The 19,133-nt window shown below is 43.0% G+C and overlaps 1 protein-coding gene across 1 annotated transcript in view; it reads right to left on the reverse strand.

The window, feature by feature from the left end:
- Nucleotides 1–19,133, reverse strand: part of ROS1 (ROS proto-oncogene 1, receptor tyrosine kinase) — a 120,069-nt gene that overhangs the window by 6,024 nt on the left and 94,912 nt on the right. Inside the window, exon 43 of the mRNA XM_019538192.1 lies at nucleotides 11,278–11,441. Within this exon, the coding sequence (XP_019393737.1) occupies nucleotides 11,278–11,441 (164 nt within the window). The remainder of the gene's footprint in view (nucleotides 1–11,277; nucleotides 11,442–19,133) is intronic.

Genomic DNA, 19,133 nt, shown 5'->3' on the forward strand with positions numbered 1-19,133 from the left:
GGCACAGCGCACGCCTCCCCTGCGTGTGTGTGTGTGACACTGACAGGATTAGAACGTTGAGACAGGAGGCAACTAGGTACGGTAGCAGGTAACGTCCCGGCCGGGACCATGTGATGCAGCACAGTGCCCTGACAGGCAGGCAAGGAGCCCGTCATGGCAGGAGAGACGCACATAGTCTCTCCTGCCATAAAAACTGGGTGCGTCTTATGGTCAGGTGCGTCTTATGGTCCAAAAAATACGGTAAATATCCTAAAGCTGTCCAATGGTCTAGACCAGTGGTTCTCAACCAGAGCACCATGGCACCCCAGAATGCTAAGAGACCACTTCAAGGATGCCACAGGGCAGGCGCTGCCACTACAACGGTCAAGTGGAAGCACCCCACATGCCTTGTGCACAGCCAGATAAGCCTAAAACAGGCAGCCAGGTCCTGTTGCAGCCCTTCCCAGTCTAACACCACTCCCCGCCATGTTCCTCCCAGAAACAGAGGTGCATAGAGCAAATGGAACAGAGTGTAGCAGCAACACCACAGTTGAGAACCACTGAGGTAAGTTGACCCAACACAACAGCGGTGGGGTGACACCAAATTAAAGAAAGTTATGGATAGGTGTCCTGAATCTCAAAACGTAGAGCCACTGGTCTAGATGCCTACTAAATGCATCTTCCAGCAGATAATAGGAGTACACCAATAGAGATTTTGGGGGCTGATACCAATAACTGATTTTTAAGGAGGCAATTAAGCCAATACCAATCCAATTTCTGATCCAGCTGCATCCAGCTGGTAAGTCTACCCCCCACCCCTTCCCCACCCTGGATGGGCAGTGCCTGCCCCAGCCCCACTCAACCCTCACTGAAGGGGGCATTGATCTGCTTCTCCATGTCCCTTCCCTTCTCTCTGCCCCCTCCCCTTCCACTACAACAGATTTACCAGCTGCATGCAGCTCTCCAAACTGCCGGGCTGTGCTCGTCACTGCCTACATGCTGTGCTGCGGCTACATGCACACATGGGCATTTATCAGCCAAATTATAAACCACATCAGGCTAATTTCCAATACAGTCAATTTTCTTTATATCGGTGCCAATCCAATATTGGACCAATGTATTGGTGCACATCTACCAGACAATAAATGCTCTGCTCTTCCAGGAACAGATTAAGAAACAGCTTTCAGCTATTTGTGATGTCTTATCTGGCATTATTATATTAATTCTGTCTTGTTTAGATTTGCACATATGCACAGAACCAATAGTGACAGAAGTGACTTTTAAAAATGGAAAAATAATTAAATAGCTAAAAGGCTCAAGTTATTAGTGTTGGTCTTCTGTGGATTTATATTTAGTAACACATACCTTTTTTATTACACCCCTACTTACTTTACTTCACAACTGGAAAGTAAAACATGTGATATGCAGGGATCTACCCTTGAGAACCACAATCATTGTGCTTTTCTAGTAGGGGACATTCAGTTTATTATGTCACTTTACTGGGGTGTTTTCCCCCCTTCTTTATACTGCAGAAAACTCAAAGCCTTCTGCAATCAATATAGAAATTTAGATAGATTAAAAAAGAAAAATAGGAATGAGTAACTTGACTTAAGAACTCTGTTGAGGGAGGATGGGGCGTGGGAGACAGAACAAACTGTGTTCACATACTGCAATGATTAGCAGCAAAAAAAAAAATCATTTGATACTCACTTTGTCAGTTCAGGAATATTATGGCAATATTTAGTCATTCAGTCTGGGCTCAGTTTTCACCAATCTCTTTTTTGTTTTTCTTAATAAAGCACTTAATGGAAACCCAGAGGGGCAAGCTGCCTTGGAATCAGCATGCGGCGAAATGTAGAGGGCATGTTTGCTACAAACTCTGAAGACAGAAACCTTAAAATAAGGGCTTCCAAGTAAAACCGGGTATTTTCAGACCAGACATATGCCGGCTGACCTGCCTAAGTATAGAACACTAGAGGAGCTTTCAGATTTGTTTCCTGTATAAGTATCTAGAGCTGATGAGATGATGTTTACACAAATGTGAGTATGAAGTCACTGTGATATTTTTACCAGATATATAGATACATTACTAATTCTTTCCCCAACAGGTCTGCAGGATCACAGAATGTACAAATATTGTGTTCACTTTTAATCTAGTGCCATTGTGTTTACCATTAAACCAAAAACAAAAAAATCATCTTGCAAGTAAACTTCTTGCCTTTCTTTTATCTTTGAGCTCCAGACACAAATTAGGGAGAAAGCCTATTTGTAGAAGTTCTGCATGCTGTACAATACAATGTGGATAAACTTCCTTTTAACTTTTGGTGTAACATGACGAGTGACAAAGTTATTACAGAACTGGTGCCTTGTCACATTTATATTGAGATTTTACATGCAACCAAATATGCATGTTCCTCCTTTTGCCTTTATTTATTCTCCTGTTAGCACAATGATCCAGGCTCAGACCCTCTAAGAAAATTTAGTACTAACTACACTATACATATAAGCCAATAAATAAATGTTAACTTATCTTGATATTTAGTAAGGTGATTACTTTTGTTATAGGTCAGCCTATCAGGATAAATACAGCTAACCCAGTTAGTTACAGCACCAACAGAAAAATGGAAGATACACAGTATAGGAAGTGAGGAAAAGTCTTGGTAGGCTGGGAAAGTCTAAGAAACCAGAAAAAATGTGAGCATCTAAAATAGCACTAATGACCCAAGAAGTCATAAACCAGCAAGAGAACAGCATCTGAATGAGCCTTGATAGGCAAGAGAATAACTAGCAGGAGCTAAAGAGAAAGTAAAGAAGAGGGGAGTTTTAAACACAGCATGCGTGTGTGTGTGTTATTAGTTTCACCATCGCTGAACTTAGCTGATTGATTTACACTAAGCAGAGTTATACGTATTAAATGTAGCCATAAACCTTGTGCAATGATTCCCCCCAGATTCCACAAGCAAAGCCTAAGTCAACTAAATACTCAAGGAGGAGACTTCCTAGGAACCTTTAAATGATGTCTGAAATGGTGCTGGTGATTCAATCATTGGCAGTTATTCCCTCAGGGTATGTCTACATAGTAGTGGACTGCAGTGTAATGTAGAGAGATGCCTAAGCTAACTTTAACTAAAGACAGGCTCCTCGGTTGAGAAGCTCTTTGTGGATCTCTATGCTGCAGTTAGGCAGCTTCCAGAGATTGAGCTAACTCACTTAGTTAGTTCTGGTATCTCTATGGTATGCTGCAGGCAGCAGCGTGGATGTACCCTTGGATCAGGTACTGATCATTTGGGCTCAATAACATGGCATTTTTTGCAAGAGAAGTTAACAGCAATGCCTGCAAGGTGTCAGTCAGAATGTCCTGGCCAAACTACAGTTGAATGGATTCCATTGGACCTACACTAATTCATCTTGCACTTTCCATTGCCAAATTTCTGCAGTCTTCTGTTATTTCCTCTTCCAAATTAATGCATCATGCTGTTCAGTGCTGTCAAACAGCTATTGCATTCCATCACAGCCCTTTTTTAAGAAACCGCAAGCATATTCCTTAACTACCTTGTAGGCAGTTGTATAATTAGCTGATGTTAGCAAATATTCCGCTGTCTTACGTTAAAAGGTGCAAATTGTTATTATGCTTATACAAATACTTTCAGTATGCTTTACATTTAGTGTTTCTGTACTTTATTTTTCAGAAGCTGACAACATATAAGACAAAAAACAACTAGTGGAAGACATGATTGGTGAACACTGAATAAACAGAACATGGCCTACAAATGTTTTAGGAGCCATCTCTTCAGATGATGCAAAGGGGCATAACTGTCAGTTAGTGAAGCTATGCTGCCAGTTTACAACAAGGTACTGAGATCCCTATTGGTAATAAAACAATGCCATGCAAATATATTGATATATATTGTTCTCAGTGGTGCCAGATGACAGAACAAGGAGCAATGGGCTCAAGTTGCAGCAAGGGACATTTAGGTTCAATATTAGGAAGAATTTTCTCACTAGAAAGGTAGTAAAACACTGGAACAGGTTACCCAGAGAGGCTGATGAATCTCCATCCTTGGAGGTTTTTAAGACCTAACTAGACAAAGCTTTGGCTGGGATAGTCTAGCTGGGGATGGTCCGGCTTTTAGCAGGGGGCTGGTCACTAGATGACCTCCTGAAGTCCCTTCCAACCCTAATTTTCTATGATTCTATGATCCAATATCTAATGTCCTACCTCTGTATATGGTGAGAATCACTTTGATCAGAAGTAGATTTAAATCCTCTCTTGTTCCACTTAAAAATATTGTCCTGCTTTTCTTGAAATAAATATTATATATAATGTCTCCTCTTCCTCTCAAATACCAAACTGTTTACACACTGGTAAACAAAGGATGCTGGTTGACTTGTGGAGACAGCAGAAAGTTGTGCACCACAATGAGTATATTCAAGACAAGAGCTGAATTACATATTTCTATCTGAAAAAGCATGAGGCTAAAAATGTGGTTCCTTAAGCCTCAATTTCATACTCTAAAACAAGTGGGACAGTATGTTATTATGCTGCTACCCGTGGGGTACCTGGAGTTGCAAGTATTTTTATTTCAGTGCCCCCTCATCTCCAATATGGGATATAAATAGAACACAATGTTTTAATACGTCACACAATACGACAAATCAGTGGTGATGCATTTGTGTCTCCTGTGCCACATGGCTTTAGGATGACTTGCACAGATCTGCTATTCTTTCAGCCAAAGGATGCTAAACATAACATTTTGCCTAGCTCCAGACAAGTGTGCTGTGCATCCATTTACATGGATTTTAAGTTTTTTATTTTTTCTTAAAGTATATTTTTTCCTAAGACATGTACTGGCAAAGACCTCTAAATGCCTCAAGCACTCTTGGTAAATACATCCAGTGTCCCACATTCACAGCAGAGATAGAGACAGCTGGTATCATTTATGCTGGTTTATTATTTGTGTAAGGGTACAATCTAAGAACTCCAAACAAGGGCCAGGACTTCATGATGTCAGGTACTGTACAGATATGTCCCTTCCCTAGATTTATAGTTTATGATTATTAGTTTTTACAATTAATACAGGTTTCCCTCAATTTATGTTGTACATGTATTCCCAGAGAATGGCACGTAAATTGTATTTGCATAAAGCGAACCCACTTTACAATATAACAAATAGGGATAGGTTCCCATGGCAGTGAGGAAGGGAGTGAGGCTGGGACTAGGGAAGGGGCAGGGGGAGGGGTGCCGCTCCTAGGGCTGCACAAGGCAGCAAAGCAGAGGGAACAGAGTGGCACTCACCCCAGCCCTGCCTGCAGCAGTCCCAGGAGTGGCCAGCATCAGCTGCCTGCAGCCTCTGGGCTGCACCATGTTCTGCCTGTCCCCATTCACCTCTGCTTCAGGGCTGCACCATGCCCTAGTGTAAGCAGCTGATGACAGCTGCTCCCAAGGCTGCTGCAGCCAGCGCTGGGGTGAGTGCTGCACCCGTGGCTCCCAGGCTTCCTCTTGTCCGCACTCACCCCAATCCATGCTGAAGCAGCCCTGGGAGTAGCCGACATCAGCTGCCTGCACCATGGCATAGTGCAGACCAGGAGCTGGAGAGAGCCCAGGCGCAGGGGACAGGTGGAGCACAGTGCAGCCCAGAAGCTGCAGGCTGCTGACACTGGCCGCTCCCAGGACTGCTGAAGCTGGGGCTGGGGTGAGTGGGGCCCTTTCCCCTCCCTGCAAAGACTTACCTGCGGGTGGGGGGGGACGTGCATTTATGCTGATTGTGTAAGAGTGAATTTACCTCACATATAACAAATTACGGGTCTAAATATGCTCATCACATAAGAGCAAATTCACATATAAAGAACAAGCATAAATCAAGGGAAACCTGTAGTTTCTGGGTTCTTTTCTCCAAAACTTAAGGATTGGTGTGGTTGTTCTTCTTCCAACCTGGTTATACTCACAATTTGCTTCTTCTTTTTTTTTTTTTTTTAAATGAGAGAGAATTTGTCAAGGGAAGAGATATGGCGTGATGGTTGTGTGCTGCATCAGCTCTGCAGGCAGTGTGTTATAAGAACCTATTTCTATGGCATAACTAAAAGCTAAGTGAAGGCAATGGGGAGCATTTCCATTGACCTCCATAGGCTTGGGGTCAGATGATAACTGAGTTAAATTGAAAAAGGGATTACAGAAGTTCAGAAATGTACAAAAGAGGCCTGATACCAGGCTTAAGCAATGCCATTTATCAATACACTTGTGTTAGAGAAACTTGTTTGTCTAAGTGATTACCTTAAACACAGGGAGATACACAGAAAAGCAGTTGAGGAGGCTTGTTTTTAACAAGGTAAATTGACAATGTTTAAATAGTAAGTGGAAAGCCATTGTTACATCTCTGGCAGTGACACACTCCCTGATCCCAGATCTTAACCTTGCATACCCTGAGTACACCTGAGAAATTTTTTAAAAATCATTTAGCCATTTCACTAATTTTCTGTCCAAGGGAACTCAAGGGAAAACTAGATTCATGACTCAAGTGAAATATTTCAAAGAAATAATGCATTTCCCAAAAAATGGAGTTTTGAGTTGACTGAACCTGGAGACGAGGCAGGGGGGAAGAAGGTGGAAATGGGAGAGAAGAAAAGGAAAAGGGAGGAAGAGAAGGTGAAGAACTCATATATTCTATTTTTACATTTTTTACGGAAAACATTTCAATTCTTTTCTTTCAAAATGATATTTGGAGACCAAATTTTGTTAATTGTATTGTTTTGAAGTAGTAAAAAATCTTTGGAATTAAAGTGGGTTGGTTGATCTGAACAATTTTTTTTTATTTCTTTGAGAATTCAGATTTTTTTCCCAATCTGCCCAAAACAATTCTCTCTCCCTCTCTTTTTATATTATTGGCCAAACCAAGAAAACATTTATTTACACAGTTCTGTTTAAGAGATACAATTCTGAAGATTAGTTCTGTATTATTTTTAAAAATGCAAAGATGATGGACTGAAACCTCTGAAGACTCTATCCATAAAATAACTACACCAGGGACTATGGTAGTACAGACTTCCTCAGACTTGCCTTACCATATTTCTCATACCTAACCTGACTGTAAAAATCATTTCTACGGTTGTGATTGTAGCATAGATTTTGATTGCATCACTGAACAATTAAAGGTCTGCCTAGTACAGGGGTGGGCCCACAGTGAACCAGCAGCCCCTACAACAGCAGTTCCTTCTGGCTGCCACTGCTAGAGGCATGGAGCACAAGGCCATGACAGCATGGGCCTCTGACAGCACAGGGCCAGGCCAGGCCAGGGCAGAGCCCCAGTTCTGCAGCCCCACCCTGTCACAGCCCATGGAGACTGTCCAGAAGTCTGGCCACTGGTTGGATCCACCATTTTGCACACCCCTCCCAACAATACAAAAGCTAGTCTTTCGGGCAGGAAACTGATCAGCTTGCTTAGTTTTACTAAGAAGCCAGAAAACAGATGCTGGCAAACTTGTCTCCAAGTAAAATCCATGCTTACCCAAATAAATGGTCAAATGTAGAAACCAAAAAAACCCTATAGGTCCAGTTTGCATGTCCAAAAGTAGAGTTGTGTCTGAAAAGACTTGTGTCTTGGATCAGTGGTTATTCTGAAGTTTGTTTTTCTAAAGGAACAGAATTTTATTCCCCCGAGCAGTGACCTGTGGTATTTATTTAGCAAAGATTATGTTTCTTGGAGCAACACTGCTATGCTTGCATCATTTTATGCTGAAACTGATAGGCTGTTGCTTGACGTTTCAACAGAGGAGCATGTCCTGATCACTACACACTGGAAGCAAGGAAAATAAAATGGATAGTTTTCAAGAAACTACTAACTTCTTTTTTGGCAACTGAGAAGACCTTTATACCTTGGGGCTGGAAGATGCACCATCTTTTCAGAGTTCTCCTTTCTACATCAGCCCCAGATTAGTTTGCTGCTCCGTAGATATACTGGCATAGAGCATTAAACACTGAACTGATCTCTCTAGATATCAACCTTTCATCCAGTTACATCTCAGGATATTTGCTGTAGTCTTCATATCATTCACATTTCTCCACTACACAAAATCTCATTTCTCCTAATAGTTATAGATTATAAGTACGACATCTGTATCTCTCTTCAACCGGGAAAGCAGAGGGTACCCTTTAGGTCAGAGATATGCCCTCTGCCATCCCACAAAAATAAACCTAATTTGGTCTTCTCTTTAGATCTTCAACTGGGCTCATAACAATGGTGTCCTTATAGCTAATGACCTAGTATCCTACTTGCTGCTTGGGACAAGGGGCCAATGAGTATGGGGAACATAAGCATGATGCAACTGAAGTCTGTGGAGAGAGAAACCAATTAATAAAGGAGTTGGAAGAGCTGGACAAAGAGAGTGCATTAAAAAATCCAAAGGGATGGGGGGAATGGGAATGGCTGAGCAAGGAGATTGGGAGTTGGATGAGAAACCTAAGGAGTGGAGACTGTGAATAGCTATGTGAAATAAATGGGACTGGGACAAGTTGCCAGGAAAGAGAACAGAGAACATTAAAACTGGATAGTTGGAGGGGACGGGGCAACAGGCTGAGAGCATGGGGGGAATGTGTAGAAGAGTCTGTGCCCAGTAGAGCACATTCTTCTCCAGAACCTGGAATGGAACCCATGAGGCCTGACTTTCAGCATTCCTCCACGGTCAGCAAATATCTTTGAAGTTCACTGGCAAACAGTGTGTCTAATTCCCGTCAAGTGCTGGTCCACATACAGAATGAGAACCTACCACTGCTGTCAATTACTCCCTTTGATCCAGTGGCAGAGACCTAGGCAGTAGCTCTAAAGATCCCAAGAGATGACTTTTGAAGGTGTCAGTTTAATGCTGGAATAAATGTATTTTTCAGCTTGCTTTTAAAAAACTGAGGACACACATATATAAAAGTACACATACACAGAGAGCCTACACCGAAAAAACATTATTAAGGTTGTAAATTCAAGCACTCAGAAAATAGGATGGCAGAATTAAGGTTTCCTGTGCCATCTTAACCATATCCTTATTTTACAGAACCCTGGCTGGGGCTACAGTAACAAAGACAATAACACTAATAGCTCACTGTTTCTTAGGGTCTTGTTACACCTTACACTTGAGGCGCACAAATTTGATTGATATTAGTGCTAGCTCAAGTTTGGTGCAGTCACATGTTCAGGCCATAAGGAGCCTGGAGGACTGCAAAGTAAGACCCCCTCCCCTTCCATTCTGGGTTTCCCCTCTTACCCCTGCCCTCTGGGGCTCTGACGTTCTTCCCTGCACCTGGAGCTCCCCCACCCCACCCCTGGTTACTTACAGCTGCCTGTACTGTCTGTCCCAGGAAAGCAGGCAGGGAAGAGTTAACCTGCCTGCTGGGCAGCAGCTGCTGCTCTGCTGTTGCTCTCCTCCAGGCTGAGCTCATACAGAAAGCAGCAGTGGTGGAGGCTAGGCAGGAAGGTAAACCCTTCCTGCCTGCTCCCCTGGACAGACAATGCAGGCAGCCACAGGTAAGCTGGGGAGGGAGCAGGGAGCAGGGATTTGTGGTTCTTGGGAGGGCGGGGCAGTAGGCCTGATCTGGGCCAGGAGGGGAGGCAGGGCAGGTGGGGTGTTTACACTGAGGTGTAACACAAGCTGAGTAACATGGATCAGAGATAATCCTGCCCTGGAGTAGCATAACTTTGCACCATGTAACGACCGCTTAAAACTAGTTTCAGGTGTTAATGTGTGGACAGCCCATATGTTAAGAGTTCATAGGACCCACCCAGAATTACCATGTAACAAGCCCTTATGGTGATCTCCTTTGTATTTGACAAGAATTAGCTAATTACTCTTCACAAACCACCCAGAGGGAGTAAAATATTATTCCCATTTCATAAATACATAAGATGAGGTAGAGAGATTACAAAGGAAATCAGTAGCTGAACTCGTATTAACATCAGTTCTTGAATAGTGGCCATCCTTGCACATCAAGACTAGGGACAGATGTTCAAAAAGCCTGAGCCTAAATTGATTCAATCTTTGCAGATTAGTCTAACCTGGCTAGGCTGAACTGGTTTGTAACCATACAAACATTCCCTCTGGACCGTACAGACATTCCCTCTGGGCTGAGAAAATCCAGACCCCAGCAGGACACTCTGATTAGGGAGGGGTCCCTGCCCCCACCCCCCCACACACACATACACCTTGCTTCTCCTGACCAGCCCAGCAGGAAATTGATAAGATAACATTTAGCACTCCATCAAAAAAAACAAAAGCCTCTCTCATTAGTTCAAGCTCTTCTTAAACAACTTTTTTCAAGGAAAGAACCGAGGCATGACATTACCAGCTACCTGTTGATTAGCTCCAAAAAGCCCTAAGTGGACATTGTCCTGTCTGTCTTTGCCTTGTCTGCCTTACACAGACACCCCTCAGCATTAACTAGCATACCATGTGCTGGCTATGGTCCATGCTGTAGGAGACAGGGGGAATCCCTACTTTGGGGGGGGAGGGAGAGGCAGGAGCAGGAGGAAGCCAGGCAGATGCTGATGTGCCTGCAGTCTCTGCCAGAGCTCCAGCAGGGAGCAGAGGGGTGGGGCCAGCCCTGCTGTAGAACGGAGAACTCCGCCCATGGCTGAAAAGCATCTGGGATGCTGGGGGACTGTGGTTTAAGCTAAACCAGGAAAGGGTCTGGGACAGACATTGCATAAACTGGTTTGACCCAAATCAGTTAAATCTGATACTACATTCAACCAGGTTTACCTCAAACGGGTTTCAGCATTTTCAAACTGGTTTATGTGCACTGAATGTCTGTTCTGTTATAGGTTTAAACAAGTTTCTGATCACTTAAACCAATTTATTTGTAATGTCTGTCCATAGTCCAAAAGACTCTTCTCCCCTTGCTTTCATATTTGCTTCATATTTTACAGCATTTCTGGGAAAATCATGACAAGCATGTTGTCATGATGTTCCCTAATCTCATTGGCACTGGAAGAAATCTGAGAACTCCCTTCATGCCAGTAGATTTACCCCAGATTTAGATGTATGTAAGGCCAATTTAACAAAAAATAATTCACACCTAAAAAATCTCCAATGCTTTTGTAAACAACCTATTTTTTCCAGTTATTCAATCATTTGTGAATTCTGCTTAACACAATTTTAAAAGAACTGCCTATTTCACATGGAGTGATAAGGGAATTAAATATGATTGTGAAGGGACAGGAAAAGTTTAACTACTGTACAATGTTTGTTTTTTTTACTTTTCATTAATATTATTAACAAGGGAAAAAAGAGGGGCTACAGGCCACAACTCGAACTCACCTTCAAAGGCCTGATTGATGACTCCAGTGGACAATGTCTTGCTATAAAGGTGAGAGGTATAGCACAGAGGAGAGTTTCTCACCTCTTGCATTTGATCCTGAATACTACAGAAAGTGGGTCTGTTACATGGTTCTTGGACCCAGCATCTTACCACCAAGTCCCATCTGAAAAAAATAAATGACATATTATTAAATATAATGCCAACACTTAATCCTCACTAAGGATCCTCACCTGGCATAAATGGGCATATCTCCACTGACTTCAGTTAGACCTATGATGACTTCCACTAGTAGAGGATCTAGCCAAGGAGATTTCAGTAATGGCAAGTGGGAGGAATAGAATCCAAGAAATCAATGGTTGTTACACATGTTCATCATGAAAATTATTTTATTTTACCAACAGATGTTTCTGAAACCTAGAATCCACTGTAATATTACAAAAATTATATACTTACCAAGGTTGCCTGAATGCTTTCTAGATGCCACTAAGGCCCTCTCCATCTGCTACACATAAGGCTGTCTATCTGCTACACATTAACCAGCTAATCATACCTTAAGTTGTGACCCAGCTACATGTTCCACCAATTAATGGCATGATAAAACAAGCAATACAACGTTATTCCACATAAAAGTGTAATAACTCTGTAGCTTGTTCTAATCATGCCAATAAATGAACGTGTGGCCAAGTGCTCCCCAGTAGCTGGAAGCCCACCAGCTGAAGTCACAGGGGTGCACTGCCCACTGTCAGCCCTGCAGCTGACAAGGCTCTTAGCAGGGGCAGCCTCTTTGACTGTAGGGCTTGCAACAGGGGCAGCATCTTTAGCCAGCATCTTTAGCTGTGGGGCTCATAGTGGGGATGGCAGGGAGCACACTGCCCCTGTTGTGAACTTCATGTGGTATGGGGCTTATAGCAGTGGCAGCAGGGAGAACATTGCCACCACTGTGAGCCCCACAGCTAACAATGCTCACAGTGAGGGCAGCATTCCCAGCTCTGCCCTGGCTGCGAGCGCCACAACCCATGTTGGCTGCAAGGTTCTCAGTGGGACAGTGTGGGGGAATGCTGCCCCCACTATGAGCCCCACCAAGCCCTGTCAGCTGCAGGGCTCATAGGCACAGAAGCTGGTGCAGACGGAACCCCATATCATGATCCCAGGCTCACCTTGCACCAGTGATAAGGTGCAATGGGATATAATGTATGATCCCACAATCACACCTCCTGTCATGCACATTTGGCATGGCAGGAGGCACAATTGTGTAGATCATGCATTAGATCCCATCACATGTTATCACTGGTGCAAGGTGAGCCTCAGATCACAATTACCTGCATGTGTAGAGGGGCCCTGAGATGTAGATATTTGCAAACAGAATCAAAAAAACCAATAACATAAATCACTAAGGTGACTAAGCTATAATGCTTAGCCACTAATCACTGTTTCCTCAGGCAGGATTTGAATAGTGAGCACTCCGTATTCCATTAGCAGTGTCCTTAATCATCTATTCATTCATTGATAAAATGCTTTATTATCCAATTCTGAAATCTCTTCTCTCCTGACATTCAGTGGATGCAGATACTATGATTTTTTATAGTTCCACAGCCTTAAAGCCAAAATCACTCAGAATCATGATGGGCCATTTTAGTATATTCTTATTTCCTAAACAAATTTGCTTAGATAGCTCAATTTATTAATGCCAGATATGATGGGTAATGTGCAACAATAATATCATTAAAATATTTATCTGTTTCTCAGAATCAAAAATATTCGCTCAGCCTCTTAATTTGTATGGTATTTTGCATGGATAGCTATTTGTGATGTGCTAGATTTTATCAATGACATACAAAGCAACCTGTGATCTCCAGCTTTTCTTTCATGTTACATGATGAAAATTTGCATTAGATAGAAAACTCAGTAAAAAAAACTCAGCAAGACAACTAGAAAACTCAGTAAGTTGAGCAGTAAACAGAGAGCAGTTGTTCTGGGGTAAGCAGTGCAGGTGCAAGGCAACCTTGAAAAGGTTTTTCTCTGTGCTAGTGGCCTAGGGTGGCTGACTGTTGCTACAGTGTTTGCCTAGGGCCCAGTGTGTGTGTTTGGGGGTGTTCTCTTTTCCTTTTCCCCCTGTGTTGTGTGTTTGATTTTCTCTATCTGGCTGTCTGTCTGGCTGTCTCTCTCTCCCCCTTGCTCTCATTTTTTTCTTTTCTTCCCTCCCCCACGTGACTAAAGGCATCAACACAAGTGACATTTTGTTGTGCAATCAGCCCCCTGAAGCACTCCACAGCTGTGCCTTTCAGGCAGCTGCAGAGCACTTCAAAAGGGCTCAATCTCGTGACAATCTGAACCCTCATTATATGAAGGTTCAAAAGAAGGTGCTCCAAGATACAGCACCTTCATTAACTTACGTTAGCACATGCCGGAAGCAAGGCTGGGCTGAGCAAGAGGAGTTCAATCCACCTGCCCCACCCTCCAGCACAGGCTGGGCAAACACCAGACCAAGCTCCCTCCACTCCTTTCCCAATCTCCCTTTCTGAGGACAGCACTGGGGCTGAGAGTGGGGAGGGGCAGGGCTAGGGGAGAGCAACAGCAGACTCACAGCTGTTCCAAACCGGAGCTTGATTCCCCAACCCATGGGACCCAACAGCAAATGTCTGTTGGGTCTGGAGTATCACTGTAACTCACAGTGCTTTATGTGAAGTACCATGAATTACAGCAGGGAGCTGCATGTTTGTCAGTACCCACAGTGACAGGGCTTGCTCTGGATAGGGCTGGTTTAGGCAACTGTGAAGTGGAGCTAGGATAGGCAGCCTTATAAAAAGGCAGCCCTCAGTGAACTATAAAAGCAGCAAACAGGGCACATCTTGTTTACTGCACAGCTGCCTAGTTAGTGCAGTAAATGTCTCAGTGTCTACATGTGCTCCCCTATCCTGGCTCAATGTGCTGTGGTCTGACAGCAGATGCAGACACGTGCCTGGCAGCAATAAGCTCCAGAACGATAAGCTCCAGAATTTATTGCTGTGCATTTATAGGCATGTGTGAACACACCCACAGAGAGGGAGTTTGCCTAGGGAGTTTGCCCCAGGAGGGAGCCTGGGAGCAGGAGACTCTCTGCACAGGTGTGTTTGATTATGTGCAAGGGTTCTGTGGAATGATATTTGGTGTTTAGGTTCTTGTGGTATCTTTTTTCCCCTTTTCTTCCCTTCCCTCCCCCCTTCTTCTTCTAATCTAGGTGTTCTCCAGTGAGCTAAAGAGGCTCACGCAGAGTCTGAGTCGGCTGTTGTGAGCAGTGTGGGATATGCCTGGTTCATGTTCCTCCCAGGGGGTCAGGAGGACTTTGTCTGCACCAAGTATAAGCTGGTTTCTGCCCTGGAGGAGAAGATTCAATGATTAGAAGCTAAGATATCCTTGCTGCATTGCATCAGGAACCAGGAAGATTACTTGGACAAGAGTTACAAGAAGCTGGGAACGGAGAAGTGGCAGCATGTAACTACTTGAAGAAGAAGGGTCCTCAGAATTGAAGAGCAACAGGTTGAGGTCAGCAACCACTTTCAAGTACTCTGTGGTGAAACTTTTGAGGAAAAGAAAGCAGAATGGACATCCGCAGGCATCAGGCAGAGGAGTCAGTAGTCTAGAGCACAGGCAGTGCAAGACCCAAGGAAAGGGGCTCCAGGACCACTACACCAAGAAGGAAGAGAAGAGTGGTAGTGGTTGGTGACTCTCTTCTGCAGGGGACAGAGGCACCAATTTTTTGTCCACATTTGGGGGCCCAAGAGGAGTCTCAGGAAGACTACAAAATTTCATCCATCCTTGGGACCACTCCTCCTTCCTCCTTATCCACGTAGATACCAATGATACTGCCAGGAATGATACTGAGCAGATCAGAGGTGACTATGATGCTCTTGGCAGGAGGATTAAGGAGCTTGGAGCACAAGTGGTGTTCTTAACAATTCCAGGCAGAAACTATTGTATCCTGGAAGTGAACATATGGCTGAGATGGTGGTGTCAACGTGAAGGCTTTGCCTTCAGTAACAATGGGTGTACATGCTTGGGAGGAGAATTACTATCAAGAGATGGAATCCATCTGACAAGAACGGTGAAGAGTATATTTGGACATCATCTGGCCAACCTAAAAAAGAGGACTTTAAACTAGGTTCCACAGGGGATGGTAATCAAAACCCTCCAGCAAGAGACCACACAGAGACCAATGTGGTTGCAGAAAAAGCTTCTAAAATACCTCAAATGCAAAAGGAAAGCATACAGGCAATGGAAGAAGGGACAGGTCAACAAGGAAGCATACCAAGAAATGGCAAGTATCTACAGGGACAAAATCAAGAAGGCAAAGATAAAGAATGAGTTGCACCTGGCAAAGGAGGTTAAGGACAACAAGAAGAGGTTCTATATGTTGGCCAGAAAAGAAGGACCAAGGAAGCTGTCAATCCTCTGTTAACAAGCCAGGAGAAATTCCTATTTGAAGATGTAAAAAGGTGGATCTACTCACCAGCTACTTTGCCCCATTCTTTGCAAAATGAGTAAGCTTTTAATAGGGATTATCTGGATAAGGAAGGGGGCAAGCTGAAAGAGGAGATAACAACAGAAGTAGTCAGAAAGCTTTTGTTTGGTCTGAATGTATTTAAGTCAACAGGGCCAGATGAACATCATTCCAGGGTACTGAAGAAAATGGCAGAGGAGATCTTGGAGCCCTTGGCAATAGTAGTCATGAAGTCATAGGAGATGAGGTAAGTACCAAAGGACTGGAAAGGGCCAACATAGTGACCCTTTTTAAAAAAGGCCAAAAGGAGGACTCAAGGAACTACCAGCCAATTAGCTTCACCTCAATACTTGGAAAGTTACTGGAGCATAAGCTGAGGAAGGTCATTTGCAAACCTCTGGCACAGGAAAGGCTGATCACAAGCAGCCAGCATGGCTTGATGAAAAACAAATCATGTCAAACAAATATGATCTCCTTTTCTGACAAAGTAACTGCTTGGGTTGATGAACGTAATGCTGTGGATACAGTGCATCTAGACTTCAGCAATTTTTGACAAGGTCCCGCATGACCTCTCATAAACAAATTGAAGAAATGTGGGTTAGATAAAACCACTATAAGGTAGATACTGGTAACTGCCAACTGGCTCAATAGCCACAAGCCAAAGGTAATTATTAATGAGTCTATGTCAGAATGGCAGGAGGATTTTAGTGGAGTCCCACAGGGGTCTTTCATGGGCCTGGTGCTGTTCAAAGTGTTTATTAATGATGTGGATGCTGGCATAGAAAGCTTCTTGAGCAAGTTTATAGCTGACATGAAACCAGGAAGAACTGTGAATTTGTTGAAGGATGCAAGCTCATTTCAGGAGGATCTTGACAGATTGGAAATTTGAAGTAGAGCTAACAGGATGAAGTTCAATGTGGACAAATGCAAAGTGCTACACCTTGGGAGAAATAACCAAGAAAACAAAAATAAAATGGGTGGCCATAGCAGGAACAGGATGTTTAAGCCTCCCTCAAAAGCATTAGATATTGGCTACAGCCAAAGCTGAAGATTTTGGTTTGGGTACGCAAATGTTCCTGCTGGAACCAAAACTAGAGGTTCCTGGCTCAAGGGTCTTGCCTTTCTGCTCAGTGTCTGACCAATCACCATATTTGGGGTCGGGAAGGAATTTTACCTCATGGTAAGATTGATACAGACTGTGGAGGTTTTTGCTCTCCTCTGTAGCTGAGGGCATGGCCCCCTATCTGGGATCTCTTAAGCATATATTGACAACATTTTACAGAAGCAGGGTATTGGCTGCATGTTCCCCTACTTTACCTCTGGCAGGTTAGGGTGTTAGGTCTATGTTTTGTCAGGGTTGACAGTAGTCCTAGGTAGAGTTTAGTCTGTGGATTGTATAGGATGGTTTAGATAGGAATCTATCCACCATAAAGTAGTTCTGCCTTAGAAAGGATGGTGGACTAGATGACCTTTGGAGGTCCCTTCCAGCCCTACTTCCCTATGATTCGTTGTGCTTAACAATGTGAGAAGCTTGGGAAGGTGAAAGCCATCTGAGCATATCAGCCATTCACTTCTATGTCTGAATGAAAATATGAGAACAAACACCTTTTGTTGCCAGGGATGAATGCAAAGTAACAAATAGCGTGTCAGCTTACTATGCTCAACAGGAATTTATGAGAAAGACCACAAGGATAACTGGTGAAACTTGATATTACTTCTGTTTTCCACTCATTCACACAATATGCATACATGTTTAAAATTGTGACACGGGATTATATTATTTCATGGGAAATGTCTTTCAAAAGACATGAGAAAAAGTAGATCAAAACTCTATCCTTCAGCCAAACTTTAAAAACTGATTTAATTATAGGTTTAAGCAATACTTAAAGCTTTATCCTATTTAAAAAATTCAGTTAAGATCCAGTTAAGGTTCACTTAAGATCTACACATGGAAATTATGTTTTAACTGGATTAGGGAAAAAAGAAGGTACAGCCAAGACTGTGACTATATATGTAGTGTAGACAGGGACTGGAGAATCTGGTTTTAAGAGACTGTAGATAAGTTATTCTCAACTGGTCTAGACACAGCACCCCTGGGGTGTCTGGATTTCCTTTGAAAGGTGCCTTGGGGTGTCACACAATGTTAGCACTCTTTGTTATACAAACACGATTCACAAGATAACCCCAAAGATTTCAAATAGGAATCCATACTATCAAAAACATTCTGACCTGTTGTGGGCTCTTTCAGTTCTTTGCAACAGAAGAATCGCTCTATTATTTTTTCTATAGACAAACAACAAGAGAAAACTAAAAATTAGCATTTTCAGAGGGGTGCCTTAGATCTAATGAGGGGTGCCTAAAATCTAACAAGGTTGTGAACCACTGCTCTAGGTAAACTACAGTTATGAAGTTTTATAGTATACACTGGGTTCTCTAGGAGGCTAACAATTATCTCATATGCAATGAAAAGCACTCTGGGTGGTTTTGTTACTAGAAAACAAGAAAAATGTTTAGGATTAAGAAGAGTCCAGTGAAAGTCTGGCTACCCCTCCATGCTGTTTTTTTAAGCAAACTTTTTCTCCAATGTCTGCCTGCCTATGTGCTTGGTTGCATACATTCTAGAAGTGTTTTATCACCTGGTGATGAACCTGGTAATGAAAGCAGCAGGAGTTCAAAGGTAGCATTGGAGGGATTCAATATGGAAGCTTTGGTTTTACCTATGTAATGTAATTAGCCTTGATTACAACAATCAATATAGCTGTGCCTGTACAGACACCTAGGTGCAGGCTTTGGGCATGCAGAAATTTGCATTAATTTAGCTCAAACATTGCCCTGCTCTATAACCAGGGGCTCAGCAATATAGTTGTACTACCTGTGTTGAATTAGATGCTACCAGTGTAGATAAATGTATTTAAACGGTGTAAATACCATATTTATTTTAATAAAGGTAAGAGTTTATAGATTTGGTGAGCCTTATTTCCGACTCTAGTCCTCCTGCACTCATTCAGAAAAGTGGATTATCTTCCTGGAGTAATGTTTTGAGAAACAAGTGAAGGGAAAAAAAGCACCACAGCCTTCCCAACCCCACAAGACTATATGTATAATTCTTATCCCCTTAATGCTTTCTATATCCTAAGGTTTCACGTCAATTCTACTTGCCCTACGGCATAAGCCTATAGTGAATTCCCAAACACTTCTCAATTGAAGTAGTTTGCCCTTTGAACCCTCTTCCTATCAGTGATGGTTTGTTTTGTAAAATGACAATGAGTGAGCTAAAGTGCAAAGGAGACGATTAATGACTGCGGCTGTCCAATGCAGGTTCAAAACCATGTAGAGAGGAACAGGAATGCCAAGAATCTAGGCATTCCAGTAATGACC

This window comes from Crocodylus porosus, unplaced genomic scaffold (genome assembly GCF_001723895.1).
Source record: "Crocodylus porosus isolate Cpor-Errol unplaced genomic scaffold, CroPor_comp1, whole genome shotgun sequence".
NCBI lineage: Eukaryota > Metazoa > Chordata > Crocodylia > Crocodylidae > Crocodylus > Crocodylus porosus.